We start from the raw sequence: 27,422 nt of genomic DNA on the forward strand, positions 1-27,422 counted from the left end.
AGGGCATTCATCCATAGAGAATCTGACCTATACAAGCATGGTAAATGTATGTTGAAATGATGATGATATAAGAACTATGATTGTCAATTTCTCTTTATCACAAAATATGTTCAGTACAAAGTCTTGTGTATGTATATATGTATGTGTGTCTGTATGTATTTTAAAATGTATATTTGTGTATGCAACAAAGAAAATGTGACATGGGCTTTTATATAGAGAGAAATGTTGTAGTTAACTGATTACTGGTGTGATTGTTTTTCTTTTGTTCTTCTAGACCTTGGTCGGATGTATCAGCTAGTTTCAAGAATACAAGATGGTTTGGTAGAACTACGCTCATTTCTTGAAACACACATTTACAATCAAGGCCTTGCTGCTATAGAAAAATGTGGTGAGACAGCTGTAAATGTAAGATTATATATCTTTTTGTCTTTCAAATGTGTACTGCAGTTATAAATATTATAAACATTAAGAAATACATGTTGAATAAGGAAATCATTCTCAGTATTCAGTTTTCCTTGTGATATGGGTTAGATGAATTTGCACAGCAACATTAGTTTTTCCCTCCCCTTTTTTGTCATTTAAATTTTTTAATGTTGATCTAAATATATCTTAATCCTTTGAACTCATAAGTATGCGGATTTTGTGTTTACAGTTGAAAATAATTATGTTTGTGCCAGTTTATGAGCTGTAAAGATAAAACCATGTGGCTGCCTACTTATGCATCTTCTAGAGGTATAGTCCAATGAAATCTTGGCTACTTAAGCATACTCGCAAGTTCAAAGGCTTAAATCTTTCCATGCTAGTTCTCATCCTTGTTTACTTCAATTTTTTTTTTATCTAATACTTTATTCATGGTCACAAGTATAAAGTAAAGTGGTAATTTTAATTGGAAAAAAAAAGAAAAAATGTTTACATTTATAAAACTAAATAAAATATTTGTAAATTTGGTTATTTAAATTTGTTTCACTTAAAAGATTTAAAATCAAAATATGCAATGCAATTACTACGTTTATGTTTTTATTCTCATATCATGTCAGTAATTGGTAATAATTAATTTACTGTATAGTATTTATTTCATATTGTCTTTTAGTTCATATTTGCATATTTTCATCATTGAGTTTTTGTGTATGTGCGTATTTATGTGTATATATTTTCTCTCACATACAATATATTTACACCTATACATCATCTTCCCACACTATCCCATGCTACTACATTCCCATATTTGCACACCTCTACACACCTATGCCCATCTCTATACAGGAATACCTCCTACACATGTAACTTACTCAGTAGAACTGCATTCCCACCTGTTCCTTAACCATTTTAATATTTTCTCCAAACCATTTTTTTCCTTTCTTTATTTTTCTGATATAGGACTAGCGCCCAAAATGTCAAGACTTTTCCTTTTCTTTTTAAGCATTAAACTAATAATACAGCATTTGTTAAAACTTGTGCTCATTGCCTAAGATATATATATGTTTATCTTTGTGCAGGATCCCAAAGTTTATGTTCAGACTATTCTTGATGTCCATAAAAAGTACTCTGCCCTGGTGCAAACAGCATTTAATAATGATGCCGGATTTGTTGCTGCTCTTGATATGGTATGTTTATTTATTTGTTTTGTTATTTTTTGAATTTAAAATAATTATTTATCCAAAGTGTATTTGTACATGATGTTAACATATGTCAGTATTTTTTTGCTAGCTTCATTTGCATTCCTTGGAATAAATGAGTACAGCCATTTAAAATTTTTTAATCTATATAACTTGACATGCCTATATATATATTTCTCTTGTTTTAATCGCTTCATTCATTCATTCATTCATCTAACCCGTAATACTAACATGTACTATTCCCTAAAATCTTAATCTTCTCTCCCTGTTTCATAATGTTTTTGTCATTGTTCTCTTGAAAACTGGCCATGTGTATTTTCTCTCTTCTTTTTAATTGCTTCATTCATTCATCTAACCTGTAATACTAACATGTACTATTCCCTAAATCATTAGTTTTCTCTCTGTTTCATAATGTTTACATCATTGTTCTCTGGTAAAAATGGCCATTGTTTGTCTGTGATGTGCCCACACACTCCCAACCCACCACCTATACTGGAAATCTATCCCAATACTGGAAATCCCTACAGGGCTCTGCCTTGCATCTGTACCTGAAGACTTGCATACCTTCATCCCTCCTTCCCCACCCTCAACAATTGCCCACACTATTGCATGCACTAAAAGTTGATATGTGACTTAGTAAAATAAAAGGGGCAACAATTTTAATATGTTTGAATGATGATAGGTTAAAGCAAGAACTGATGTGACATGTCTGTTATTAAGTAATCACTGAAACTTTCTTTAGGTGCTGAATGCTATCACTCCTTCCTCTGTTCCCTCCCACATCTCTTTCCCACTTTTCAGAGTTGGTATTTTGAAAGGTAGATCTAGTGAGATTGTTGAGATGCTTGAACGGAGGTGTGTCGATGTATGCTGCATCCAAGAGGTAAGGTGGAGAGGAGCTTCAGCCAGGTTCCTCACAAGCAAAACACATGGGTATAAAATCTTCTGGGAAGGTAACAGTGACAGGATAGGTTTTGTGAGCATACTTCTTGCTGAGAAATTAGTGGATAAGGTCATAGAGGTAGTTAGAGGGTACGATAGATGTTTAAGCTCAGGCTAGTCTTGCAGAATAGCACAGCGACAATTATCTCTGGCTATGCCCCCACAAGCAGGCCTACCAAATGAACAGAAGGACCACTTTTATGATATTCTTCTACTGGCTACCTCAAAGACGAGTGACAATGGTCTCATATTTGTGGCTGGAGATTTCAATGGGCATGTCGGGCAGCAGACTATCTTCCATGGGGGCCATGGAATTGGTCCTCAAAATGAAGAGGGAATAAGGCTACTGGAGTTCTGTGATGCAAATAACTTATTGATCTGCAACGTCAACTTCAGGAAGCCAGCTAGCCAGCGACCAGATCACCTACCAGTCAGGTGACTGTGCTAGCTAGATCGATTACATTCTCACCAGACAGCAGGATGCATGGTTGCTCTTAAATACAAAGACCCTCCCTGGTGAAGAATGTACCACCCCGTCATCCAGCATAGATTAGTCATTAGTAATTTTAGACTCCAGGCCAGAAGGATGCCAAGAAGCAGACCAATCTGGTAAAGAAAGATTTGGCAGTTTGAAGACCCTTCATACAGTCAGAGATTTAGGAACATCCTAATTGAGAAATTTGGGGAGGAGGGGCTATAGTTGTGATATAGAGGGTAACTGGGAATTCCTGTGGGATAGCCTGCTGAGTGCCACAGACCAAATCTGTGGCTGGTGCAAAGTCTCATTCAGGGTAATGTGGTGTTGGAGCAATGCAATAGACAGGGCCATTAGAGCAAAGAAACAGGCCCGGAAGAGTGGGTGTAGCAGGGAACTGTATCAGATAGCTGAAAAGGAAGCTAGGAGACAGTTATATCTAGCTCAGGGAGAAGCAGAAAAGAAGTTTGTCTATGTTCAGCAATGTGAGGACCAAAGAATTGAAGTGTTTTGGATTGCAAGACAGTGTATGAGAGAAAATTGTGATATCATAGGAGAGATTTGTCTCCACATGATTGATGGTGCACTTGCATTTAATAATTCTGCAAAGAAAGAGGCTTGGAAATGCTGAACGTGGAGAATGAATGGGAGGAGGAGAGCCTGCCAAATGTTGACTCAACTGAGGGACCAGTTCCTTGATAAATAAAGCAATTAAGGATATGAAAACCAAGAAAGCCCCCGGCCCTCAGGAATCACTGCTGAAATGCTTAAAATATCTGGTAGTGTGGGTTATGGTCTAGTCACTGGTATTGTAAATCAGGTGGTTCATGAAGAAGTTATAACCAATGACTGGTGTAGCAGCACTATAGTCAACTGCTACTAAGGTAAAGGTGATGCATTAGAAATAATTACAGAGGTATCAAATTGTTGGATCAGGTGACAAAAGTTATGGAGAGAGTCATAGCCAAACAAGTTAGGGAGAGAGTTAGCCTAGATGAGATGCAGTTTGGTTTTGTGCCAGGGAGAAGCACCACTGATGCTATATTTCTGGTAAGACAGCTACAGGAGAAATACATAGCCAAAGATGAACCTCTGTACTTAGCCTTTGTTGACTTGGAGAAAGCTTTTGACAGGGTTCCCCAATCCCTTATCTGGTGGTCAGTGCAGAAACTAGGGATAGACGAGTGGTTGGTGAGAGCTATACATGCCATGTACAGGGATGCTACCAGTAAGGTGAGGGTTGGCAATGAGTACAGCAAAGAATTCAGTAGGGGTTCACTAAGGATCGGTGCTCAGCCCCCTCTTGTTCATCATTTTCCTCCAGGTAATAACATGGGAATTTAAGACAGACTGACCCTGGGAGCTCCTCTATGCCGATGACCTTGCTCTTATTGCTGAATCACTACCAGAACTAGAGAAGTTCCAGGTATAGAAGCAAGGTCTAAAATCAAAGAACCTTAGAGTTAACCTAGCAAAAACCAAAGTCTTAGTATGTAGGAAGGCAGACAAATCACAAATCCCTTCAAGTAAATGGCCTTGCTTGATCTGTTGAAAAGGCATACGTAGACACTCCGTAAGATGCACCCGATGTGAGCTTTGGACACATAAAAAGTGCAGCAATATCAGAGGATGGTTGACAGGAAGACTAGCTTTTGTATGTGGAAGATGCACAGGTACAATAAACACTGAAAGTATGCAGAAAATAGACTCCCTCAACTGCCAGGGGAACAAGCTAGCGATAGTAGATAGCTTCCATTATCTAGGTGATCAAGTTAGTAGTAGAGGTGGATGCTCTGAGAATGTAGCTGCTAGAATAAGATTAGGCTGGGTAAAGTTCCGAGAGCTCCTACCTCTGCTGGCAACAAGTGCCTCTCAGAGTGAAAGGCAGATTGTATGATGCCTGTGTTCGAAGAGCTATGCTGCATGGCAGTGAAACATGGGCTGTGACAGCCTAGTACATGCATAGGTTTGAAAGAAATTAAGCCCGTATGCTTTGCTGGATCTGCAATGTCAGTGTGCATGTTTGACAGAGCGTAAGCATCTTGAGAGAAAAGTTAGGCATAAGAGGCATCAAATGTGATGTGCAAGAGAGACAACTGCACTGGTTTGGTTATGTGATGCATATGGACAAAGACAGCTGTGTAAAGAAGTGCCAATCTCTATCTGTGGAGGGAACCTGTAGTAGAGGTAGACTGAGGAAGACATGGGATAAAGTAGTGAAGCATGATCTTCGAACTTTGAGCCTCACAGAGGCAATGACTAGTGACCGAGATCTTTGGCGATATGCTGTGCTTGAGAAAACCAGTCAAGTGAAATTGTAGTCATGGTGTTGGTGTCATATAACTGGCATGTAAAGAGCACCTTTCGACCATTGGACCTCACAGCGGCAAAGTGGCTGAGTTCTTTTGAGTATTGGGCCTCACAAATGCAATGACCAAAACCTTTTGCTTTATGTCGTGCTTGAGAAGTCCCATCAGGCTGAGCAAAATGGTGGTGCACCGGAGCACTGTATACAATAATTTCATTATTATTTAAAATCGCAGTCATGGCAGATACTGGTGTCACGCAAAGGGCACCCATGCTGGTGGCACATAAAAGCACCCATTACACTCTCTGAGTGATTGGTGTTAGGAAGGGAATCCATCCATAGAAAACCATGCTAGATCAGACTGGAATCTGGTGCAGCCTTCCAGCTTACCAGCCCTAGTCAAACCGTCCAACTCATGCCAGCATGAACAACGGACGTTAAATGACAATGATGATATTATGTTATGAATGTATTGAATTTATGATTTTCTGAAAATTCATTTTGTAATTAAAACTGTTGTTTCTTATCCAGGCTTGTGGTCAGTTTATTAATGATAACTTTGTGACAAAAAAAGAAAACTCATCTTCTGGAAAATCTCCAGAGCTGTTAGCCAGATACTGTGATCTTTTGCTCAGGAAAAGGTAACATTTTTCTCTTTTTAAATTTCTCTAGGTAATGTTCTGTCTTGTTCAACTTTCAAAGTGTACTATTTTTATTCAGATCCCTGTGTTTAGTGTCAAATTCACATCTTAAGTTCATCTCAATTTAAGTTGTCTGATTTAATACCAATACCTGGCCCTTGCTACCTTTTTTCTGCTAACATATTTTTACTGTAGACCCTCAGATCGGGTTGCAAACTTACTTGTCTCTCCAATCTAGTTGGGCCTACAAAAGTCATGGGCACTGCTTCCAAATGATCTGATGAACTTATCTTTTATATTTTACCTGTTTCAGTCATTAGATTGTGGCCATGCTGGGGCACCACACAGGAGAACTTTTAGTCAAATGAATTGATCCCAGTACTTATTATTTCAAACCTGGTATTTATTCTATCTTTTGCTGAACTGCTAAGTTATGGGGATGTAAATACACCAACACTGGTTGTCAAGCAGTGGGAGGGGGGGGGCAAACACAAACACAAAGACACACACAAGTATATATATATATATATATATATCTGTGTATCTTTCTGTTGAAGAGTGTAGGCTCGAAACGTTAAAGACTTGTTTTATTTATATTCCTGAGCGCCATACTAATACAATTGTTTGTTTGTATTCCACCTGCCTTCGTCTTTTGTTTATTTCCGTAAACCTGCCTTCGTCTTTTGTCTATTTTCATAAAGCTTCCCGTTATATATATATATATATATATATATATATAATATATATATATATATGTAAAATTATAAGGGTGTTGAATGATTACAACACCAGTCTGCTAGAAATAGACCCCAAATGATCTATGAGCCACTTACTCTACTACACAAGGTTGTAAGCAAGGAAAATAGACAGCGAGGATTTATAAAATAATTTGGATAGTACCATATCTACAGATTTCATGGTTTGAGTTACTAAAAACCCTTTCCGATCATCAGTGGCAACATACCGAATGTAAATAAATGAAAAATACATTATTCATAGCACCATAAGCACAAATAATGTACATGCATTTCGCACGTATTCATGAATTCACTCTTATAACATACTAGCAGTATCGCCCAGCGTTGCTCGGGTTTGTTTCGACCCTTTAGAATTGGAATTTTTGAAAAGTAAAAATTTTGCATTATGTGGCTTGTTATTCTCTGTAAGTGAACATTTTTCTGGTTGAAATACACCGTAAAATGGTGACACAGCAGTCAAAAAATCGTAAAAAATAGGGATTTTCATAGAAAAAAAGCACCTTTTTGATGTAACTAATTTTTGGAGTTAACATGGTCCGATTTGAATTTTTCTTCTACGGAAGGAAGAGCAAGCCTTCTATCATACTCTCAATTATGGTCAACTTGCATGCAGGGTCTCGGAGGAGATAGTGTTAGTTGAAGGCTACCAAACCTGCCATACACAGACAAATGTCAGTGTTCTTAAGGTCGCTCGGCTAGGAAGATTCCAAGCGAACCCAACCGCAGATACTAGACCACGCCCAATAAGGGTAATCTTTTCTTCTGATCGGGAGGCTTCAGTCTTTCTGAACAGAGCTCAGACGCATGCCTGGGAGGACCCCAATATGGGTTTTCGCGAGGAATACTCACTAAGAGAGAGAATTCGCCGGAGGAACCTGATATCCGAGCTAAAGATGAGGAAACAAATGGGAGAGAAGGGTTTACGAATCCAAGATGGACAGATAATCAAGTCCTACCTCTGGTCCCATGCTGTAGTGCTGACAGGGAAAGTGATGCGAGGGCAAATTGAAGTGAAGTTGATACCCCCGTCAACGATGCTATCTCTGATGCCCTTTATTCTGCTTGTTCCCCAACTCCCGCCCCTCAGACTTCACAGCTCAGCATCGTCTACACCAACTCGTGCTCCTTATTCCCAAAGTTCAGTGAACTATTTACACTGGCCATACGTGACTCCCCTGATGTGATAGCTATCACCGAGACTTGGCTGACTCCAGCAGTAAAGGACTCAGAAATCCACCTGCAGGGCTACGTCCTTTTCAGATGTGACAGAGGAAAAAGGCGAGGTGGAGGTGTTGCTGTGTATGTTAAGTCTGAGCACAAACCGTCCTGCGTATTCTACCCACAAATGCTCAACCTACAACCAAATTCGATGCCGTCTATTGCAAGCTGAGCCTATCTGAGTTTTGCCTGCCCGTGTTGGCTGTCTACAGGCCGCCTCTAGCCGACCCCCAGGATGATGCTCATCTACTCGAAGCGATAAGATTCGTTTCAGCTTCGCACGACTGCTTGGTACTAGGCGACTTCAACGCTCCCACGATCGATTGGCCCGCATCAATTTGTACAACATCTTCCCGGTTCGGCCAGGCCCTTCTTGACGTGGCTGAAGATTGTTTTCTATCGTAACATGTTGAATATCCGACAAGGCATCGGTCTGGGCAGCAGCCATCTATGCTAGATCTGGTATTCTCCCGCTATCCAAGATCAGTGTCAGACGTATCTGTGTGCGCCCCTCTTGCCAAGACTGATCATGCGGTCCTGAAGTTCGTCATGCACACAACTTTTTCCACGCCCACGATTACTTCGCTGCCACGTAGAGTCTTCTCTGCATTAATCTTGAAATTCTAACCGAGGCTTCCGCGCTTCTGGACTGGCGATCCCTGATGACGTTGTCCTCAGTTGACGAACTATGGTCATCCCTCAAAGCATATGTAATCTGTTTGACTGACCAGGCAGTTCCCGTTGGGCTCCCAAGAGGAAGAAACACAAGCCCTGGGTGACGAAGAAGGTTAAACGAGAACGTCGACTCAGAGATATTGCTTGGGCTGAATTCAAAAATCTGGATTCGACTGCAGCTTTTGAGGTGTACAAAACTCAACGAGACCGAGCCGTGAAAATTGAAAAGAAAGAACGCTTCAGTTATGAATACAAAATCGCGGCAAATGCCAGTAGCAATCCAAAAACCTTCTTTGCCCATGTCCAGCGGAATTCCCGCTTGAACAACCAGATTGCAACGTTGGTAGACTCAACAGGCGTATCGATTGAGGACCCTTATCAACAGAGTCAATTATTTGCCGAGGCTTTTTCAACTATTTTCAAACAAGATGATGGTCGTGAACCCCCTCCATTTGATAGATCGGTACCTCCAATGCTTCGATTGATCATCACGCGGGACGAAGTCAAACGTGTTATTCAAGGCCTCGATGTCAACAAGGGTCACGGCCCTGACGGCATACACCCACGGGTTATCAAAGCGTTGGCTCCGGTCATCTGCGAGCCCTTAACACGACTATTCAATATGTCATTGGCGACGGGTGTTATACCTGCAGACTGGAGAACAGCGATAATCTGCCCAATTTTCAAGAAAGGGAGCCGCGAAGACCCGCTTAACTACCGACCGGTTTCCCTTACATCAATAATCAGCAAGATGTTCGAACCATCCTTAAGAAAAGTATGATGCTCCACCTCCTAAACACAGCCTCGATCACTGATTCCCAACACGGCTTCGTGCCGAAGAGATCATGCTTGACCAACTTACTAGTAATGGAAGAATTGGTGACGCGCATCCTCGATGATAGTGATGCTGTTGACATCGTTTTATTGGACTTTGCCAAAGCTTTTGACTCGGTAAGCCACCGCCTACTACTTGTCAAGCTTCAAGCATATAGTTTCCATCCGGATATTGTATGATGGGTTGGTGCTTTCCTCTCAGATCGCTCCTTCCAAGTTCAAGTTAATGGTTCGCGGTCCGACGTCTCCAGTGCGAGCAGTGGCATGCCTCAAGGTTCAGTTCTTGGGCCCTTGTTGTTCTTAGTCTTCATAAATGACTTGCCCGACGACCTCAGGCAACACACCCTTCTATTTGGCGACGATATCAAACTGGTCGCTCCTCGCGGTAGTATAGAGGATCTTCGTCGATGCCTCCACCAAATTTGGAAGTGGTCTAACGATTGGGACCTGTGTCTGAACGTGTCAAAGTGCTGTCATCTGCCTGTCGGCTCTACTCCTGCAACTCAACTTGATTTCGAGCCGAGTCGTCTGCTGCTGGAGAGGACCGATCAGGTAAAGGACCTGGGTATCTTGGTGGATTCCTCCTTTTCACCTTCGGCCCAGTGCGTCCATGCTGCCAACAAAGCGCGCGGAATTCTGTTTTTGATTCGACGGTCATTCGGAATGCTCACAGCAGCCATATTCCTGCCACTCTATGTCACGCTGGTGAGACCCATATTGGAGTATGGGATTCAAGCCTCTTCTCCTTATTTCCTCAAAGACATACAGCACCTGGAAAGAGTCCAGAGGCTGGCTACCCGCATGGTTCATGGTCTCAAAAATTTGTCCTACGAAGAAAGGCTGAGGACGCTCGACCTTTATTCTCTTGAAAAACGCCGCCGCCGTGGTGATCTCATTCTCACCCACAACATCATAAGCGGGAAGTGTAACCTCTCGAAAGAGCTGTTCTTCACTCCTGCTCCGGAGCGTCGGCTGCGGGGTCATTCCGAAAAGCTCTACCTGTGACGATTTCATCTCAATCGAAGGAGAGGAACTCTCTCCGTCCGGGTTGCGGATCCGTGGAACAAGCTGCCAGACGAGATGGTGAAGATGCCGATGACCGCTTTGTTCAAAGCCTCCCTAGACCTCAAGTGGCCTGAACTCTTTACATGAACACCACCCTGTACTTAACTCCATGTCCCCCTACATGGCCTTGCTATTTGCTTTTGAGCCAAATTAACTAACTAACTAACTAACTTCAGCTTTATATATATAGAGAGATTTACTGCAGAACTATTCTGAGTAAATAAGCACATGGCTGAAATAGGCGCTTGGATTTAAATTCGTGAATATGTGCAAAATGCATGTACATTATTTGCACTTATGGCGATATGTATACTTTTTTTACTTGTTTCAGTCATTTGACTGCGGCCATGCTGGAGCACCGCCTTTAGTCGAGCAAATCGACCCCGGGACTTATTCTTTGTAAGCCTAGTACTTATTCTATCGGTCTCTTTTGCCGAACCGCTAAGTTACGGGGACGTAAACACACCAGCATCAGTTGTCAAGTGATGCTAGGGGGACAAACACAGACACACAAACACACACACACACATACATATATATATATATACATATATACGACAGGCTTCTTTCAGTTTCCGTCTACCAAATCCACTCACAAGGCATTGGTTGGCCCGGGGCTATAGCAGAAGACACTTGCCCAAGATGCCACGCAGTGGGACTGAACCCGGAACCATGTGGTTGGTTAGCAAGCTACTTACCACAGCCACTCCTGCGTTATTTACGTTCAGTTTGTTGCCACTGATGATTGGAATGGGTTTTTAATAACTCAAACCGTGAAATCTGCAGATATGGTACTATCCAAATTATTTTATAAATCCCCACTGTCCATTTTCCTCTCTTACAACCTTGTGTAGTGAAGTAATAATCTAAGTAGTTTATAGACCATTTGGGGTCTATTTCTAGCAGACTGGTGTTGTAATCATTCAACACCATTATTATAATTTTTATATAAATTAACCATTATGGTATTTTTAGTTATGCTGGCCACTGATAAATCATTAAATAATGACTTTATTCTAATTACGTGTATATCTATCTATCTAGATATATATATATATATATATACATACACACATACCAAGGCAAAGGGAGAGATGGCTGCTTATAAATGCCAAAACCTTCCCAGGTGAAGAATGTACCCCACAACATAGACTGGTAGTTAGTGACTTTAGGATCAGGACTAGGAGGACAACCAGAAGACGACAAATATGGAGAAGAAGGATCTGGAAGCTTAAGATCCTGCAAATGGACAGAGATTTAGGGACATATTACTTGAAGCCTCTGACGAAGTAGAAGGGGATAGAGCATCACAGGGGGTAGAAGACAGCTGGACGTTTCTAAGGGACAACCTGCTGAGAGCCACTGACCAGATCTGTGGCTGGTGCAAAGTCCCCTCTCGACCTAGAATACGTGGTGGTGGAACAATATTGTAGACAGGGCTATTAGAGAAAAGAGACAGGCTTGGAAGTCTGGAAAAATGGGGGTAGCAGGGGATTGTATCAGACTGCCAAAAGAGAAGCTAGGAGACAGGTTTATTTAGCCAGAGGGGAAGCAGATAAGAAAAAATTTGCCAATGTTCTGCGCCGTGAGGACCAAAGACTGGAGGTGTTTCGTGTTGCAAGACAGTGTGTGAGAGAGAATCGTGATGTGGTAGGAGAGAAGTGTGTTCGCATGGAAGATGGTTCACTTGCGCTAAATGAGGATGCAAAGAGAGAGGTTTGGAGATGCCACTATGAAAGGTTGCTGAATGAAGAAAATGAATGGGATAAAGAGAGTCTGCCGAATGTTGACCCAACAGAGGGACCAGCTATCCGAGTTGATAGTTCCGTGGTAGCTAAGGCAATTAGAAGCATGAAGACAGGGAAAGCCCCAGGCCCATCAGGAATCACTGCAGAGATGCTCAAAATGTCTGGTAGTGTCGGCTATAGCCTAGTCACCCGTATAGTTAATCAGGTGATACACAAAGGGGTCATACCCATGACTGGTGTAGCAGTATAATAGTCAACTGCTACAAAGGTAAAGGTGATGCCCTAGATACAAATAACTACAGAGGTATCAAGCTGTTGGACCAGGTGATGAAGGTTACGGAGAGGGTCATAGCCCAACTAATTAGAGAGAGAGTTAGTTTAGATGAGATGCAGTTTGGGTTTGTGCCAGGGAAAAGTACTACTGATGCTATATTCCTGGTAAGGCAGCTGCAGGAGAAATACCTAGCCAAGATAAGCTCCTGTACCTGGCTTTTGTTGACATGGAGAAAGCCTTCGACAGGGTCCCCCGATCCCTTATCTGGTGGGCAATGAGGAAACTAGGGATAGATGAATGGTTAGTGAGAGCTGTGTGCGGGCCATGTACAGGGACGCCGCTATAGGGTGAGGGTTGGAATGTGTACAGTGAAGAATTCCGGGTAGAGGTAGGAGTCCACCAAGGCTCAGTACTCAGCCCCCTCCTATTTATCATAGTCCTCCAGGCAATAACGGAGGAATTCAAGACAGGATGCCCTTGGGAGCTCCTCTATGTATGACCTTGCTCTAATTGCTGAGTCGCTATCAGAACTGGAGGAGAAGTTTCAGGTGTGGAAACAAGGATTAGAATCGAAGGGCCTCAGAGTCAATCTAGCTAAAACCAAGTCGTAATCAGTAGGAAGGTATACAAATCACAAACACCTTCAGGTAGATGGCCCTGCTCGATCTGTAGAAAAGGTGTAGGTAGAAACTCTATAAGATGCACCCAGTGTAAGCTATGGACACATAAGAGATGCAGCAATGTCAAAGGAAGGCTAACTAGGAAGATGGTTTTTGTATGTGGCAGATTGCTCAGGAACAATAAACACTGAAAATGCTCTGAGACCAACTTGCGTCACTTTCCAGGGAGAAAAACTAGAAATAGTTGATAGTTTCCGTTACCTAGGTGACCAAGTCAGCAGGGGGGGCGGGTGTGCTGAAAGTGTAACTGCTAGAGTAAGAATAGCTTGGGCAAAGTTCAGAGAGCTCTTACCACTACTGGTGACAAAAGGCCTCTCGCACAGAGTGAAAGGCAGACTGTATGATGCGTGTGTACGAACAGCCATGCTACATGGCAGTGAAATGGGCCGTGACTGCTGAGGATATGCGTAAGCTCGCTAGAAATGAAGCCAGTATGCTCCTATGGATGTGTAATGCCGGTACTCACACTCGGCAGAGTGTAAGTACCTTGAGAGAAAGCTGGACTAAGAAGCATCATTGTGGTGTGCAAGAGAGACGTTTGCGCTGGTATGGTCATGTGGCGAGAATGGATGAGATAGTTGTGTGAAAAAGTGCCAACCCTAGCTGTTGAGGGACCTGTGGAAGAGGCAGACCCAGGAAAACCTGGACGAGGTGGTGAAGCACGACCTTCGAACTTTAGGTCTCACTGAGGAAATGACTAGAGACCGAGACCTCTGGAAGTGTGCTGTGCGCGAGAAGACCGGCAGGACAAGTTGAGTCCATAACCCGTGGCCTTCTACATGGGATGGAGCCAGCCTACGTATGCATACCTTCCCTTCTTGGGACACAAAACTCTACTTGTGAACGTGATGAGGCAAGTGAGGATCAGAATCGAAATCGATCAATGGAATTGCGGATGTGCTACCAGTGCCGGTGGCATGTCCAACTCTGCTTGTGAAACCCGTTGAAGGCAAGTGACGATCAGAATCGAAATCGATCAATGAAATTGCAGATGTGTTACCAGTGCCGGTGGCATGTAAGAGAACTTTCCGTTTCGCGACCGTTGCCAGCACCGCGCCCCGTTTCGTGTCCGTTGCCCTCTCGCCTGGCCCTCGTGCCGGTGGCACATAAAAAGCACCATCTTCGTGGCCGTTTGCCAGCTCTGTCTGGCACCAGTGCGGGTGGCACGTAAAAAGCACCCACTACACTCACGGAGTGGTTGGCGTTAGGAAGGGCATCCAGCCGTAGAAACACTGCCAGATTTGACTGGGCCTGATGAAGCCTTCTGGCTTCACGACCCCGTAGAAAACCGTCCAACCCATGCTAGCATGGAAAACGGACGCTAAACGATGATGATGATGATGATGATGATACATGATGGGATTCTTTCAATTCCCATCTATCAAATCCACTCACATTGCATTGGTCGGCCCAAGGCTATTGTAGAAATCCTTTACCCAAAGTGCCTCACTGTGGGACTGAACTCTGAACCATGTGGTTGAGAAACAAGCTTCTTACTGCACTGTCATGCCACACCTTATTTTTAAAAAAAATTTGGGAAGTCATTAAGTTAGCTTTCAAATTCATATACTTTATTCCTTCATCACTGAACAAACACTTGATTGTTTAGGCTCTCATTTTTGTGCTTTAATGTCACTTTATGAGAATATGACAAAATGGCATCATAAAGCTGGTACATAAATAAATAAATAGAAGGTTTGGTTACTGTTTGTTCAAAGTTTTATTACGTATCTTCTTTATTTGCTAACATTATACAAATGGTGTAACTAGACAACAAGTAAATAATGATATTGCATTTCTAGTGCACACACATGCACGTGCACGCACACATGAGTACTCAATTGTTTTTCTCTTCTACTTGAAGTAATATATGCTAATATGCTTGAGCCATGTTATCTTCTCTGTAATTCTATCCTATTTTGATTTTGTAAAAAATTCTAAGTTTTCACAAACTTTTAAAATGTTATACTAACTTACTACTATTTTTTGAATATGCAGCAGTGATGTCTTTGTGAATTCATGTAATTAAATTTAGGACTTATTGTTTGCAGAATGTATTTTCTTTAGGTCGACTAAATCATTGGCTGCAGGAAAACTGCATGTAAAATTATTTATTCAAGGTCTTTGGTAAAACAGAGGTGGGAGTACAAATAGTAATTAGCTATATAGATGTGTTAGGGCTGTGGTTCCCAAACTTTTCCAGCCCGCCGCCCACCTAACACCCAGGCTGCATTCCTAGCACCACACCACCACCACCACAAACATAGACCATTTTCTGCAGCAAACTCAAAACAATTGTATTTCACAAATAAGACTTCAACCTAATTAACCTGTTACTTTTAGTTTTTTTTCTTTTTACATCCATTAACCTCTTTTGGCCACCCATTATTGCCCCACTTTGCTTCAACACCTCCTGGATCTTTCTATCACCTCCAAGGGGATCAGTACTGCCCACTTTAGGAACCACTGCATTAGAGTATTTATTCTGGTATTTATTTTGACGTTAGATCAGGCTGCTGTCAATTTTACTTCTTAACCCATCAGAAGTTGGTTTTATGTACCACTCTAATGAAATCATAGATACAGTATTTCCTGACATACAAGTTAACATAGTATATAGCGTAAACATTCAAATATCATTATCTTTCCATATCCTGCTGCATTTCACATGGAATTCTTTTTCTCCTCTAAAGTCATCTTGGTGTATAAGTCAACCTTCTTTATTTGGCTGTAAATTTTAGTTTGAAAAATTTGACTTGTTCACTGGAAACTACAATTTTATTGTTTGTTGTTGGTTATTTTGTAAACTAAAATTATACTGTTTTATCTTATCTTTCTAGTAATTTTTTTTCTTATTAGTATTTATGTCTGTAGAAAACTAACAACTCCAAAATTATATGATCTATTGCAGTTCTAAGAATCCTGAAGAAGCAGAATTAGAAGATACTCTAAATAAAGTGGTTAGTGATATATATTTTCTTTGCTTTCGACTACAAAAAAAGAAAAAGCACTTTTATATACTTGTTATATACTGAAAATATCCCTTTTTTTTTTGTTTATAACTATTTATTATATTTTCTTTCTTGCAGATGATTGTCTTTAAGTACATTGAAGACAAAGATGTTTTCCAGAAATTTTATAGTAAAATGTTGGCTCGGAGGCTAGTATTACATATGTCTGCAAGTGATGATGCTGAGGCTAGCATGATTTCCAAATTAAAGGTATATAAGAATCTAAATTTTAGCCAAACATCAATTTTCCTTGTTGCTTATATACTTGTTTTGTAATCATAATTATTTCCATTGAAAATTTTGTGATCATTTTGCTATGTTTCGTTATTTTTATTTCAATTCTATTTTCACTTCTTTTCTTCCACAGCAAGCATGTGGTTTTGAATATACCTCTAAACTCCAACGAATGTTCCAAGACATTGGAGTTAGTAAAGACCTTAATGAAAGATTTAAAAAACACCTTCAGGCTTCATCTCAACCTTTGGATAGTAAGTACATTTAAAAAAATTATTATTCTGTATATTTGAGGGTACACTTTGATATATCTTCTTCACCATCCTCTTTCTGTCTTTCCTCTCACTTTTTCTAACTGGAGCAGCCATGTGTCTCCTCTACTCCCAGACACCTTTTTCTATCCCTCTATCAAACTCTAACCTCCCATTATTTGTCACAAAGCTTCCTCTCTCAATACTGCTCCCACCCTCAATTGTGGGGTCTTGTCTTGTGAGTTAGATGATGACCTCACTGATGCTGGTGCCACATAAAAAAAGCATCCAGTACACTCTGTGAAGTGACTGGTGCTAGGAAGAGCATCCAGCCATACAAATCATGCCAAAACAGTTCAGTCCCTGTCAACTAGGAAAGCAGACATTAAATGATGATGATTTCTTTTTGACATAAGTAGTCATCATCCTTGTCATAATCATCATTGTTATCATATGTCTGTTTTCCATACTGATATGGGTTAGATGTATCTGGTCCAGTCCAGTGTCTTATCACTTGTAGTCCTTGATCATCATCTTCATGAAGCCCATATCTTGAGATTAGACTTCACTACTTCTCACATCTTCCTTGGTGTTCATCTACTTGGATATCCTGACACTTCTGGACAAGTCATTTTAGTACATATTTCGGGCACTTACTGAAACTGTTATTTTCAAGTAATAATTAAAAGCAGAATAAACTGGATCAGTTTCTATCACTTTCAAACAAATGAGAGTATTTATACCCAGTTCTGCCTTTAGGATCTCAACTGATATTTTCTAAGAAATTTCAGAGATGAGTTGACTGTATTTAGCTGCCATGAGGAGTGAAGTATCTCATGTTTTAGGCTTTTGCCCTTCATTAGAGAGAGAGAGAAGTGGTTCTTGTCACTTGAGCTGCAAGTTAGTATAAATGGAGGAATTAAATTGATGTGAGAGGTGGACACGAGAGTTGGTCAGAAGTCAAGGATATAAAGTAAATGACAAGATGGTACCAGAACTAGAGAGAGAGACCAATCCTTTGGTTAGAGAAAGAAGTGGTATTTAAGTCATTAAGAGCAGACAGGCAGAAAATTATTTATAAACTTTTCTATAATTAAGCAGAGAACATCAAAATATTTTATTCATACAGTTCACTTATTTTATTCTGTAAAAGTTGGTACATTTTGTTCTTGCATTTTTTGTCTTTTTTTTTTTTTACTTATACTTACTAAATAACCATATCTGGGAAAATAGTAAATAACCTATAAATATTTAAAATAATCATGTAATTTCATTACTGAAGTTCAGAAAAGAACACAATCATTAGTGGTTCAGGATCTCACTGATCATCAGCTTAGAGAAGTATCTCACATTGACTTAAGCTTCAGAAATTAAATTTGGCTAATGAAAACTGTGTGGAAGCTTTGTGAATGTGTGTGTAATAGAGAAACAGGTGGGGCACAGTATTAGTAGATCAGAGACAAAATACTTTGAAGCATTGGATTAAGTCCCTTGAAGTTCTGAGTTCAGTTCCAGCTCAAGTTATCTTTGCCTTTCTCTTCTGAGTTTGATAAAAAATATTTAAGCTGATATAATCGACTAAATCCTTTGAAAGTATTACTCCAGCCAAAGAATAGAATACTAATCAATCACAGCAAAGAAATAGCAGTAATTATTGTTCAGAAATAAATATAGACAGATTAAATGAAGCATTTTTGAAGCCTACTTCATATTGCATTTACATGAAGCATCAATCAAGTAGTTGGTCTTGGGTGTACTAAAATAATACTGTCTTGCAGATTAGCAACAATGATTGTCCCACTCTTATTTCATATGACATTTATATGGAATACTGATCAACTTATTATTGTTCAAAGGTAAAGTCAGTCAAGGCTGAACTAGAGCTAAACAACTATCCAAAGAATAATTCTTAAGCATTCGTTATATCATTTTGGTAATGTTTAACTTTGATGAAATAATTTGTATGTATCTGTGAATTTCAAACATACATTAACAATCTTAACCTAAAGCTAACAGTCTTTTTATTACATTGTCACTTAATTAACTCATGCCTTTCCAAACGCCAACCACTTTATAGTGTGAACTGGATACGTAAAAAGCATCCAGTCCACACTGTAAAGAGGTTGCCATTTGGAAGGGCATCTAACTGTAAAAACCTTGCCAAAACTAACCTTGCCTATGCTTGTGCCATGTAAAAAACACCCAGTCCACTGTGTTGGGAGATTGGTCTTAGGAAGGGCATCCAGCTGTAAAAACCCTGCCAAAACAGACACAAAAGTCTGATGCAGGCTTCTGCTTGGCCAGCTCCTGTCAAACTATCCAAGCCATGCCAGCTTGGAAGGTGGATGTTAAATGGTGATGATGGTGATAATAGACTGAATCATGTTGTTAGTTTCTTAGTTTGTTTTGGCTATGATAGCTAAGGCCATACAGGAGGGAATTGTTTTTTACCTCTGGTACTGGAACAATCCTATCTTAGTTAAAATCATTGCCAAATGAATCTCAAAAGCACTATCTTGCCATCATTGCTTTAATGTTTACTTTTCCATGCCTGCATGGGTCATATGGAATTAATTGAGGTAGATTCTTGTATGGCTCAATGCCCTTCATGTTGCCAACTCTTACCTGTTTCCAAGCAAGGTAATATTTTCCCAAGGTCAGGCATATTTTTTGCAGAATATTGGAAACGAATGATATTCACTTACACCAATTATGCAATGTCAAGACAAAGAGACACAAACACATACATACTCTCTCTATCTCTCTCTCTCTCTCTCACACACACACACACATACACACACACACACAAATGACTGGCTTCTTTCGGTTTCCATTTACCAACTCACAAGACTTTGGTTGGCCCTAGATAGTAGAAAACATTTGCTCAAGGTTCCATACAGGGGACTGAATCCTGGTCAAAAAGCAAACTTCTTAGCTATTACATATCTTCTAATTAATGGAAATGTAATAATGATAGTGGTGAAAGAGGAAACGTGACGTTTAAAATTAGAGAAAGTTTGCCACACCCAAGCAAATAAAGTTTGCATTTTGATTGACCAGGTTAGTCATTTATGTTGTGGTATGCCCTACTAAAGCATGTAGCCCTTTTCACTTTACTAATCTGATTACTTAAGAATAAAGGTGGGTAGGAGTGGGGGGAATAGCCTGGAGGTGGAATAATTAATTAAAAGCTAACAAGTAGTTAGAAAGTCAAACTTACACGTGACTTATTTAAAAACAGTACACTCACACACACACACACACACACAGACAGAGAGAGAATTGCTAATGAATTGACTTTAATCTTTTGCAGTTGATTTTAGTATACAAGTTCTCAGCTCAGGGTCTTGGCCATTTCAACAAACTGGTTCTTTCAATTTACCAGTAGAAGTAAGTAATTTTCTTTAAAAGCCTCTTTATATTTGAGTCTTGCTTAATGCTTTTCTTTTATTAATTTGATTGTTACTGTTATTTAATTAATGATAATAACAATGCCATTTCATAAGTTTTTAAAGTTGTCATTCTGGTTTTATTTTTTTACTTTTGGGGAAAGAGTGAATTTTTTTTTTGTCTTTTTAATGTTTCCACTGACAAATAAAACAGAATTGATTTAATGACTGCTTATTGTCGAAATTTATGTCAACTGTTATTCAACCCCAAATAGATTTATGACCTCTGTGAATACTAATACAGAAAGTGGAGCTAATGATAGTAGAATGGACTTTAGATGAGGTGCTAGAATTGTAGGTATGTGCTTACCTGTTGGTGGCAATGAACTTCACTGTGTATGCATCATATCGTATATCAAATGCACTGTATTTGATATGGTTGATCAAATGTGTGTAAAAGATATACTGTATCAAATGTGAGCATAGACTGCTTTGCTGTATAGACGTGGAGCTGAGACTATATATAGTAGTTGGAAAGGAAATAGTTGCATGTGCTTTGTTAGTTAATGAAAAATACTGAATGCCTATGAATTGAAAGAAGTGTTTGATACTAAAAGCAAAATTAAATTGATTGATGATGCTGTGTTGTGTCACTAAAGGTGATAGGTATTTATGGTAAAGGTTGATCAAGAGAAGGAGATTGACCAGACCTAAGGAACCTACTCCTTACAAGTGAGATAGTATAAGCTAAGCATTGAAGCATATGAGAAAGGTTTGTATCATACACACCTTTAGCATACTATAATTGAATATTTGGTGACAATTTGCTGATCCATCATGTCCTTATACCGTAGTCTTGATTGATTTTAAAATACACTTTGGCATTCGCATCATTGTTTAAAGTCCATATTCCTTGCTGGTATAGGTTGGACTGATTGTTAGGATCTGACAGGTCCAGGGGCTACACAATGCTCCATTGTTTACTTTGGCATAATTTATACAGCTGGATGACTTTCCTATTGCTAACCACATTATGGTGTGTACTGGGTTCCCTTTTCATTCCGCCAGCTTTAGTGAAGTCACAAGACTATAAAAATAGGCAGCTTTATCCTAAGAGATGTGGGGATAAAGCATGAGGAAGGAGCCAAACAGAACAGGTTTCTTGCTGTAGGTGAGTTACATGGTTACTTACATTTCAGAAGAGAAGATGAGGTGATCAGGGTGAAACTAGGAAGAGATAAAAGTAATTGTGATGAGATGTCTGGGTGGAGCCTCAAGATATGGAGTGGGAGCAGAAGAACTGGGAATGTGGGTGTGTAAAGGTTACAGGAGTATAGAAGAGGACAGAGATGATGATCGGGAAGAAGAGATAATGTGGTGGCTCAGAGGGATGATTGGTGTAAAATGTGGGTGGAAAGGATAGCTTAAGGATGAGGGATGGATATCTAGGGAAATGGTTCTAGGCAGTGAGAAAGATTAGTGGTGTCAAGGATAAGTTGCCATTAAAGAGATGGTCAGTAGTAGCGGTGTCTTGAGGAAGAAATTGGGCATATATGTATACACATACTGCACTTTTTAAATTTACTTACACCAAGTTTGGTGGGTCTTCTTGAGAACCACTTATTGTCAGTCATCATTGCCTGCATTATGCTCAATATCCAAAGTTCAGCCTTCATCACTTCATCCCATGTCTTCTTGTGTCTCTGGTTTCTGCAAACTCTATTCATATTAAGTAATCAGCTCTTCTTTATACAGTACTCTTCATTCATACACATCACATGTCCATACCAGTGCAGTCTTCTATTTTGCATACAACATCTGATTCCTCTTAAGCCCAATTTTTTGCTCAACACTTTTATACTATATCTTTCATGCACACTTACATTGCACAGCCAATGGAGCATGCTCATTTTATGTTTTTCTAATCTTCTCAAGTCCTCTACCTCACTAGCATATTGCATACAAATTCTTATACAGGTGTTGTACAATCTGCCCTTCACTCTTTGGGAGATCTTTGTTACCAACAGCAGTAGAACTTTCTCCCACACATTCTTACCGTGACTGGTATACTTTCAGAGCAACCATCTCCCCTGCTGCTTACATCTAGGTAACAAAAGCTATCATCTCTTCTAGTGAGCCATCCAGATGTTTAAGAGAATCTACTTCCAGTGTGCTCATAGTATGTACTGCTCCTGTGCATCAGTCTCATGTGAAGCTTATATTCTCATTTAGTTCACCTGTGATTTCACTACAATTCTTGTGTATCCATAGCTTAAAATGGGTACAGCAAATTGGTTTATACCTACTTCTTTTATGCATATTGAGCTAGGCCATTTCTCTGCAGATACCAGAGTCCTCTCTTTCCTACTTAGCAAAACTTACATCCTTGCAAAGTTTACTGTAAGACCTCTTCATTAAAGGCTCAGCTTCTATGCCTGGAATTTCTTCTCTAATTCCCCTATAAATTCAGTTGTGAGAGATAAATCATCAGCACGAAAAAGTTCCTGTGGACAGCTGGTCTTAAACTTATCTGTGATGGCCTGTAGGACTATGGTGAATAAGAGAGGCCTGTGCACTGAAACTTGATGAACTTCTACCCTCATGTATCCATAACTTCACTGAAATCATTGCTGACTCTTACTTACTGTATCTTTGTACAAAGCCTGTACAGTTCTTGGTTTCCTACACCTAACTTCTTTAGTGATTACCAAATTAGTGAATATGATACTCAGTCAAATGCCTTCTCCAAGTCAACAAATGCTTGGAATAGTGGTTTACTCTTAGTCAAGTACTTCACCTGTAGCTGCCTCATTAGGAAGATTGCAATATTTCTTCTAGGCATGAAACCAAACTGCATCTATTCTTGGTTGGCTCAGTCTTGGATAGATTGTGCAATGATTCTCTCTGTAACCTTTATAATCTGTTCCATTAGTTTGATTCCCCTATAATTTTCTTTCTCTAAGGTATCGCCTTTGCCTTCGTAGCAGTTTATGATGATATTGCTATGCCAGTTAATGGGTATGACACCTTTCTGTGTGACTTGATTAACTATCCAGGTTGTAATCATGTATCCTAGCTCACAAGATACTTTGAGTAACTCTGTAAATATCTTTGATGGACCTACAGCTTTCTCTCTTTTCATATTATTGATCTCTTTACCTACCACACTAGTCAATTTGAATTACTTTTCCATCTGTTGGGTCAGTATAGGTAGCCCCTCTTTATCCCATCCAGTCTCCACATTCAGCAGCCTCTCATGATAGCACTTCCACACCACTTTCTTGTCTTCCTATATATATCGATGGCAATTATACCTTCATATTTCCAAATACACTTTTTACTAATGACATCTCTCACGTTATCTCACGATCTCTGATTCTACAGCTGTTCGGATGTTGGTAGTCAACATGGAGGAGAGAATGAAATTGGATTCTACAGTAATTCTTTAATTATTGGTTATTGATGTATCTGAGTGCCTTATATAATTTGATGTAATTTGAATTCTTGGTGATTTTCCCCACTCTTTCTCCTGTTAGGAACATCAGTTAAGTAAATGTTTAGAAGTGATAAAAAGTGCTATGTTAAAAATTGGTATTGAGAGAGAAATCAAGAATTATTATTCTGGTGTCAAAATTATTCAATCTCACTGAAGGTTAAAAACATTCTGGGTTACAATGAACCCACTGAGTTCTAAGAACATCCTCATCATCATTTAACATTTGTTGTTCATGCTGGCATAGGTTGGACAGTTTGACCAGGGCTGGCAAGCTGGAAGGTTGTACCAGACTCCAGTCTGATTTGGCATGGTTTCTATGGCTGGATGCCCTTCCTATTGCCAACCACTCTGAGAGTGTAATGGGTACTTTTATGTGCCGCCACCTGCATGGGTGCCGTTTGTGTGATACCAGTATCTTCCACGACTGCGATTTTACTTGGCTTGATGGGTCTTCTTCTCAAGCAAAAGAAAATTGCATTTAAAAAGAACTTTCATATTGTGTACAGATATGAAGCAAAGAAGAATCAATGCATGTTCCTAGTATTGACAGTAAAATGTAGGATGTCTGATAATTCAGAGCATGAAAAAAGAAAGTGCTCTATGTCATAGATTAAAATTTTACATACATCAAACATAAATTCCATTGTTAGATGAGAAAATATAAATATAATTCATATATATATGTAAATATAAATAGTGAGTGAGAATCAGAATTCTAGACATAAGATTCTTCGAGACAACTGTTCAGTTCTTAATTTTCTACTGAAAATGTAGTTTTGTCAGGTATATTGGTTACAAACACTATACTGAAATGATGTGTGTTGGTTAGCTAATTTGAGTAGTGTTTGTTTATGTGGTCCATAACTTCGGTCCTTATTCATTTGGCTCTAGTGCAGTGTGTAGTTATGTATTTAAATGTATGTGTGAATACATTTCTCTGTATATTTAGATATATCATAAAAGAACACAGAGTAATATGCACATGTAACAGTATGAGTGATAATTAAGATAATATTTATATTTTGTGTGTGTGAGGGTTAGTGTATGCTGCAAGTGCATCATATAGGACACTTGAAGTTTGTTTTATGTTGATACTTGAAAATTATTTCAAGTGCATGTTGAGGTTGCAATAATTATACAGTTAGTTAGTCCCAAAATACATATGCTGCGATGAAAGTTAGTAATCTGCAGTACTCACCAAGATTTCATTACATATTTATATTATAAATGTGTTTAAATTGAACATCCAAAATGCAGCATGTTACATGTGTTAATTGGTCCATAGTCATATTTTTTTTTAACCCTTTAACATTTAAGCCAGCAATACCAGTCCCAAATATTCTACCTATTTTAAGTTCATTGGACCTTCAATTTCATTCTAAAAGTAAAGAATCACATCATTGAAATCTCAAAGCTATGTTGATAATACATGATTAATTCAAAACAGTGTAAATAAGCATTACATTTGAAAGAATAATCTGAATGCTAAAGTGTTAAACATCAAATCTAAAATCAAAAGAGTTTTCATTCTATAGTTAATGATGATCAGAAATGTTGGTTTAAATGCATTTATGATAAACTTTTTTTATTGAATTTCTGTTGAGTTTTGCTTAATATATTCATTTTCACTTTAGCATATTTATTTTGAACTTAAGATTTCAACCTCAAATAAAGTCTGGGTTGTGTGAATGACACTCATCTGTTGAATGTATGTCAATGAGTGTTATGTATTTAAAAACTGAAGAGGGTTAGCGATAAAATAGATTTTGTTGGAGTACTACTGTTTATAAGTTTTGTATGTATGTTACATAGATTGTTATATGTTGAGTATTTTAGTAGGATGAGCTGTAAAAGTGAAATGACTATGTGGATAAACTTTTAGACACTATACTCATCGGGTACAGGTTCAGCTTGGCTGCTGTTGTTTCATTGAATTTCTGAGCAGAACACTTTATTTTATATTGTCTTAGTTCGATAAGTATTAGAAAGAATGATTCCTTTTGTTTTATTTTTCATTATAATAATTCCTTTTGTAGGTATTAGAAATGAAAGATCATTAAGCCTGGTTATCCATTAGTGAAAGGTCAAGCAATTCAGTTTAAGGGGAATAAATTGTGTTCAGCTGAACAGTTTGCTATTGTTTATGTAGTTAAGATGTTAAGTTGCACTAATCTCCATCATATTAACAGTAGAGTGACAAAGAAAATGGTCTCATTATTCAAGTAATAAAAAGACAAATAGCTTGTATGTAACTTAGATCTTATAACTGAAGCACTTTTTATAAGATCATTGATTAGTGATGTAGTTAATGAAAGTTCTATTTCCAAACTTATTTTTTTTAATTGTACAAAAATAATATTATACATTGTTGGCATCATAAGAATTTATGAATTTCAAGAAGTGAAATAATTCTTCGTTGGAATAGTAGATCTCGAAGCAAATAAAACTATAAATAATAGTTCATAAATATTCAACCTTTTCTGTTCAAAGGGATTTTTTAAATGGCTTAATATTCACATACTATTATTTATTGCTTTATCTGTTTAGACATCCACTGTTCCAGAAAAGAATTATTTCTGTTATATATATTGTTGCAGATCATCATCAGTTTATTTGGATTCCAAATCTTACCCACTATATATAGTTTTCAATATATCTATTAAACTTAAAGTGGCAAACTAGCAGAATCATTAACATGCTGGACAAAATGCTAAGCAACATTTTGTCTGTCTTTATGTTCTGAGTTTAAATTCTATCATGGTCAGCTTTGCCTTTCATCCTTTGAAGGTCAATAAAATAAGTACCAGTTGAATACTAGGGTCAATGTAATTGACTTACCCCTTCTCCCAAAATTGTTGGCCTTGTACCAAATGTTGAAATCAATATATGTATTAAACCTAAAAGTGCTATTAATTTCTTCCTTTTTTTTCTTTCTTTCTTTCATATTGGTTGTTTTCAAATTATTTTTCAAATATCTTCATTTTACTCTAGCTTGAAAGAAGTTTCCAAAGATTTACAACATTTTACAGCAGCCAGCACAGTGGGCGTAAGTTAAATTGGTTGTACCATCTCTCGAAAGGAGAACTGGTGACTAGCTGCTTTAAAAACAAGTATACACTACAGGTAATATTTGAACTTCACAAGTTACTCTGCTTCATTTCTTCAGGTGAAACATTATTCTTTGTCTTCTACATTTTACTTGTTTCAGTCATCGGACTGTAGCCATGCTGGGGCACCATCTAGAAGGCTTTTTAGTCAAACAAATTAACCACAGTACTTATTTTTTTAAAGCCAGGTATTTATTCTAATGATGTCTTTTGTCACATCACTCACCTGAAATTCAAATGAAATTACCTGTGGCCTTGGCAACTAGATATTGAAAGAAATGGGAGAAACCTAGATTCATTGACTAAGTCACATTTGAATAATAATAATAATAATAACAATAACTTAGCTGTTGATTCAAGAAACAGAGTGAGTTGTTGATTCATGAATAGCAGCAAAGAAATGGAACAATATTCGGGAATATATATTAAATAAGTGACAGACGCTGAAAATGGACGTTGGGTACAGGCCTTGTGCATACTAAGTTTACACACCACATAGCTAGATGGGCTCCGAAAAAAAGGCCATAGTATTTAATAATTATTATTATTATCTTTAAAATATTAATATTAAATTAATATACATGTACATTTTAATTGTTAAGTTTATTGCATAAGCATTTTGCAATGAAAGGGGGAGTTTGGCTGAAATTGAAATAAAATTACATGTAGCCCGGGCAACTAGGTATTGAAAGAAATGGGG

The 27,422-nt window shown here is 38.7% G+C and overlaps 1 protein-coding gene across 2 annotated transcripts in view; it reads left to right on the forward strand.

Moving 5' to 3' along the window:
• Positions 1–27,422, forward strand: part of LOC115212928 (cullin-1) — a 121,864-nt gene that overhangs the window by 75,758 nt on the left and 18,684 nt on the right. For both annotated transcript variants that reach the window (XM_036503856.1, XM_029781760.2), the window contains 8 exons: positions 275–405; positions 1,497–1,604; positions 5,873–5,982; positions 16,146–16,194; positions 16,324–16,455; positions 16,613–16,733; positions 20,044–20,120; positions 26,607–26,738. In XM_036503856.1, the coding sequence (XP_036359749.1) occupies positions 275–405; positions 1,497–1,604; positions 5,873–5,982; positions 16,146–16,194; positions 16,324–16,455; positions 16,613–16,733; positions 20,044–20,120; positions 26,607–26,738 (860 nt within the window). The remainder of the gene's footprint in view (positions 1–274; positions 406–1,496; positions 1,605–5,872; positions 5,983–16,145; positions 16,195–16,323; positions 16,456–16,612; positions 16,734–20,043; positions 20,121–26,606; positions 26,739–27,422) is intronic.

The sequence above is a fragment of the Octopus sinensis genome, linkage group LG6 (genome assembly GCF_006345805.1).
Source record: "Octopus sinensis linkage group LG6, ASM634580v1, whole genome shotgun sequence".
NCBI classification, from domain to species: domain Eukaryota; kingdom Metazoa; phylum Mollusca; class Cephalopoda; order Octopoda; family Octopodidae; genus Octopus; species Octopus sinensis.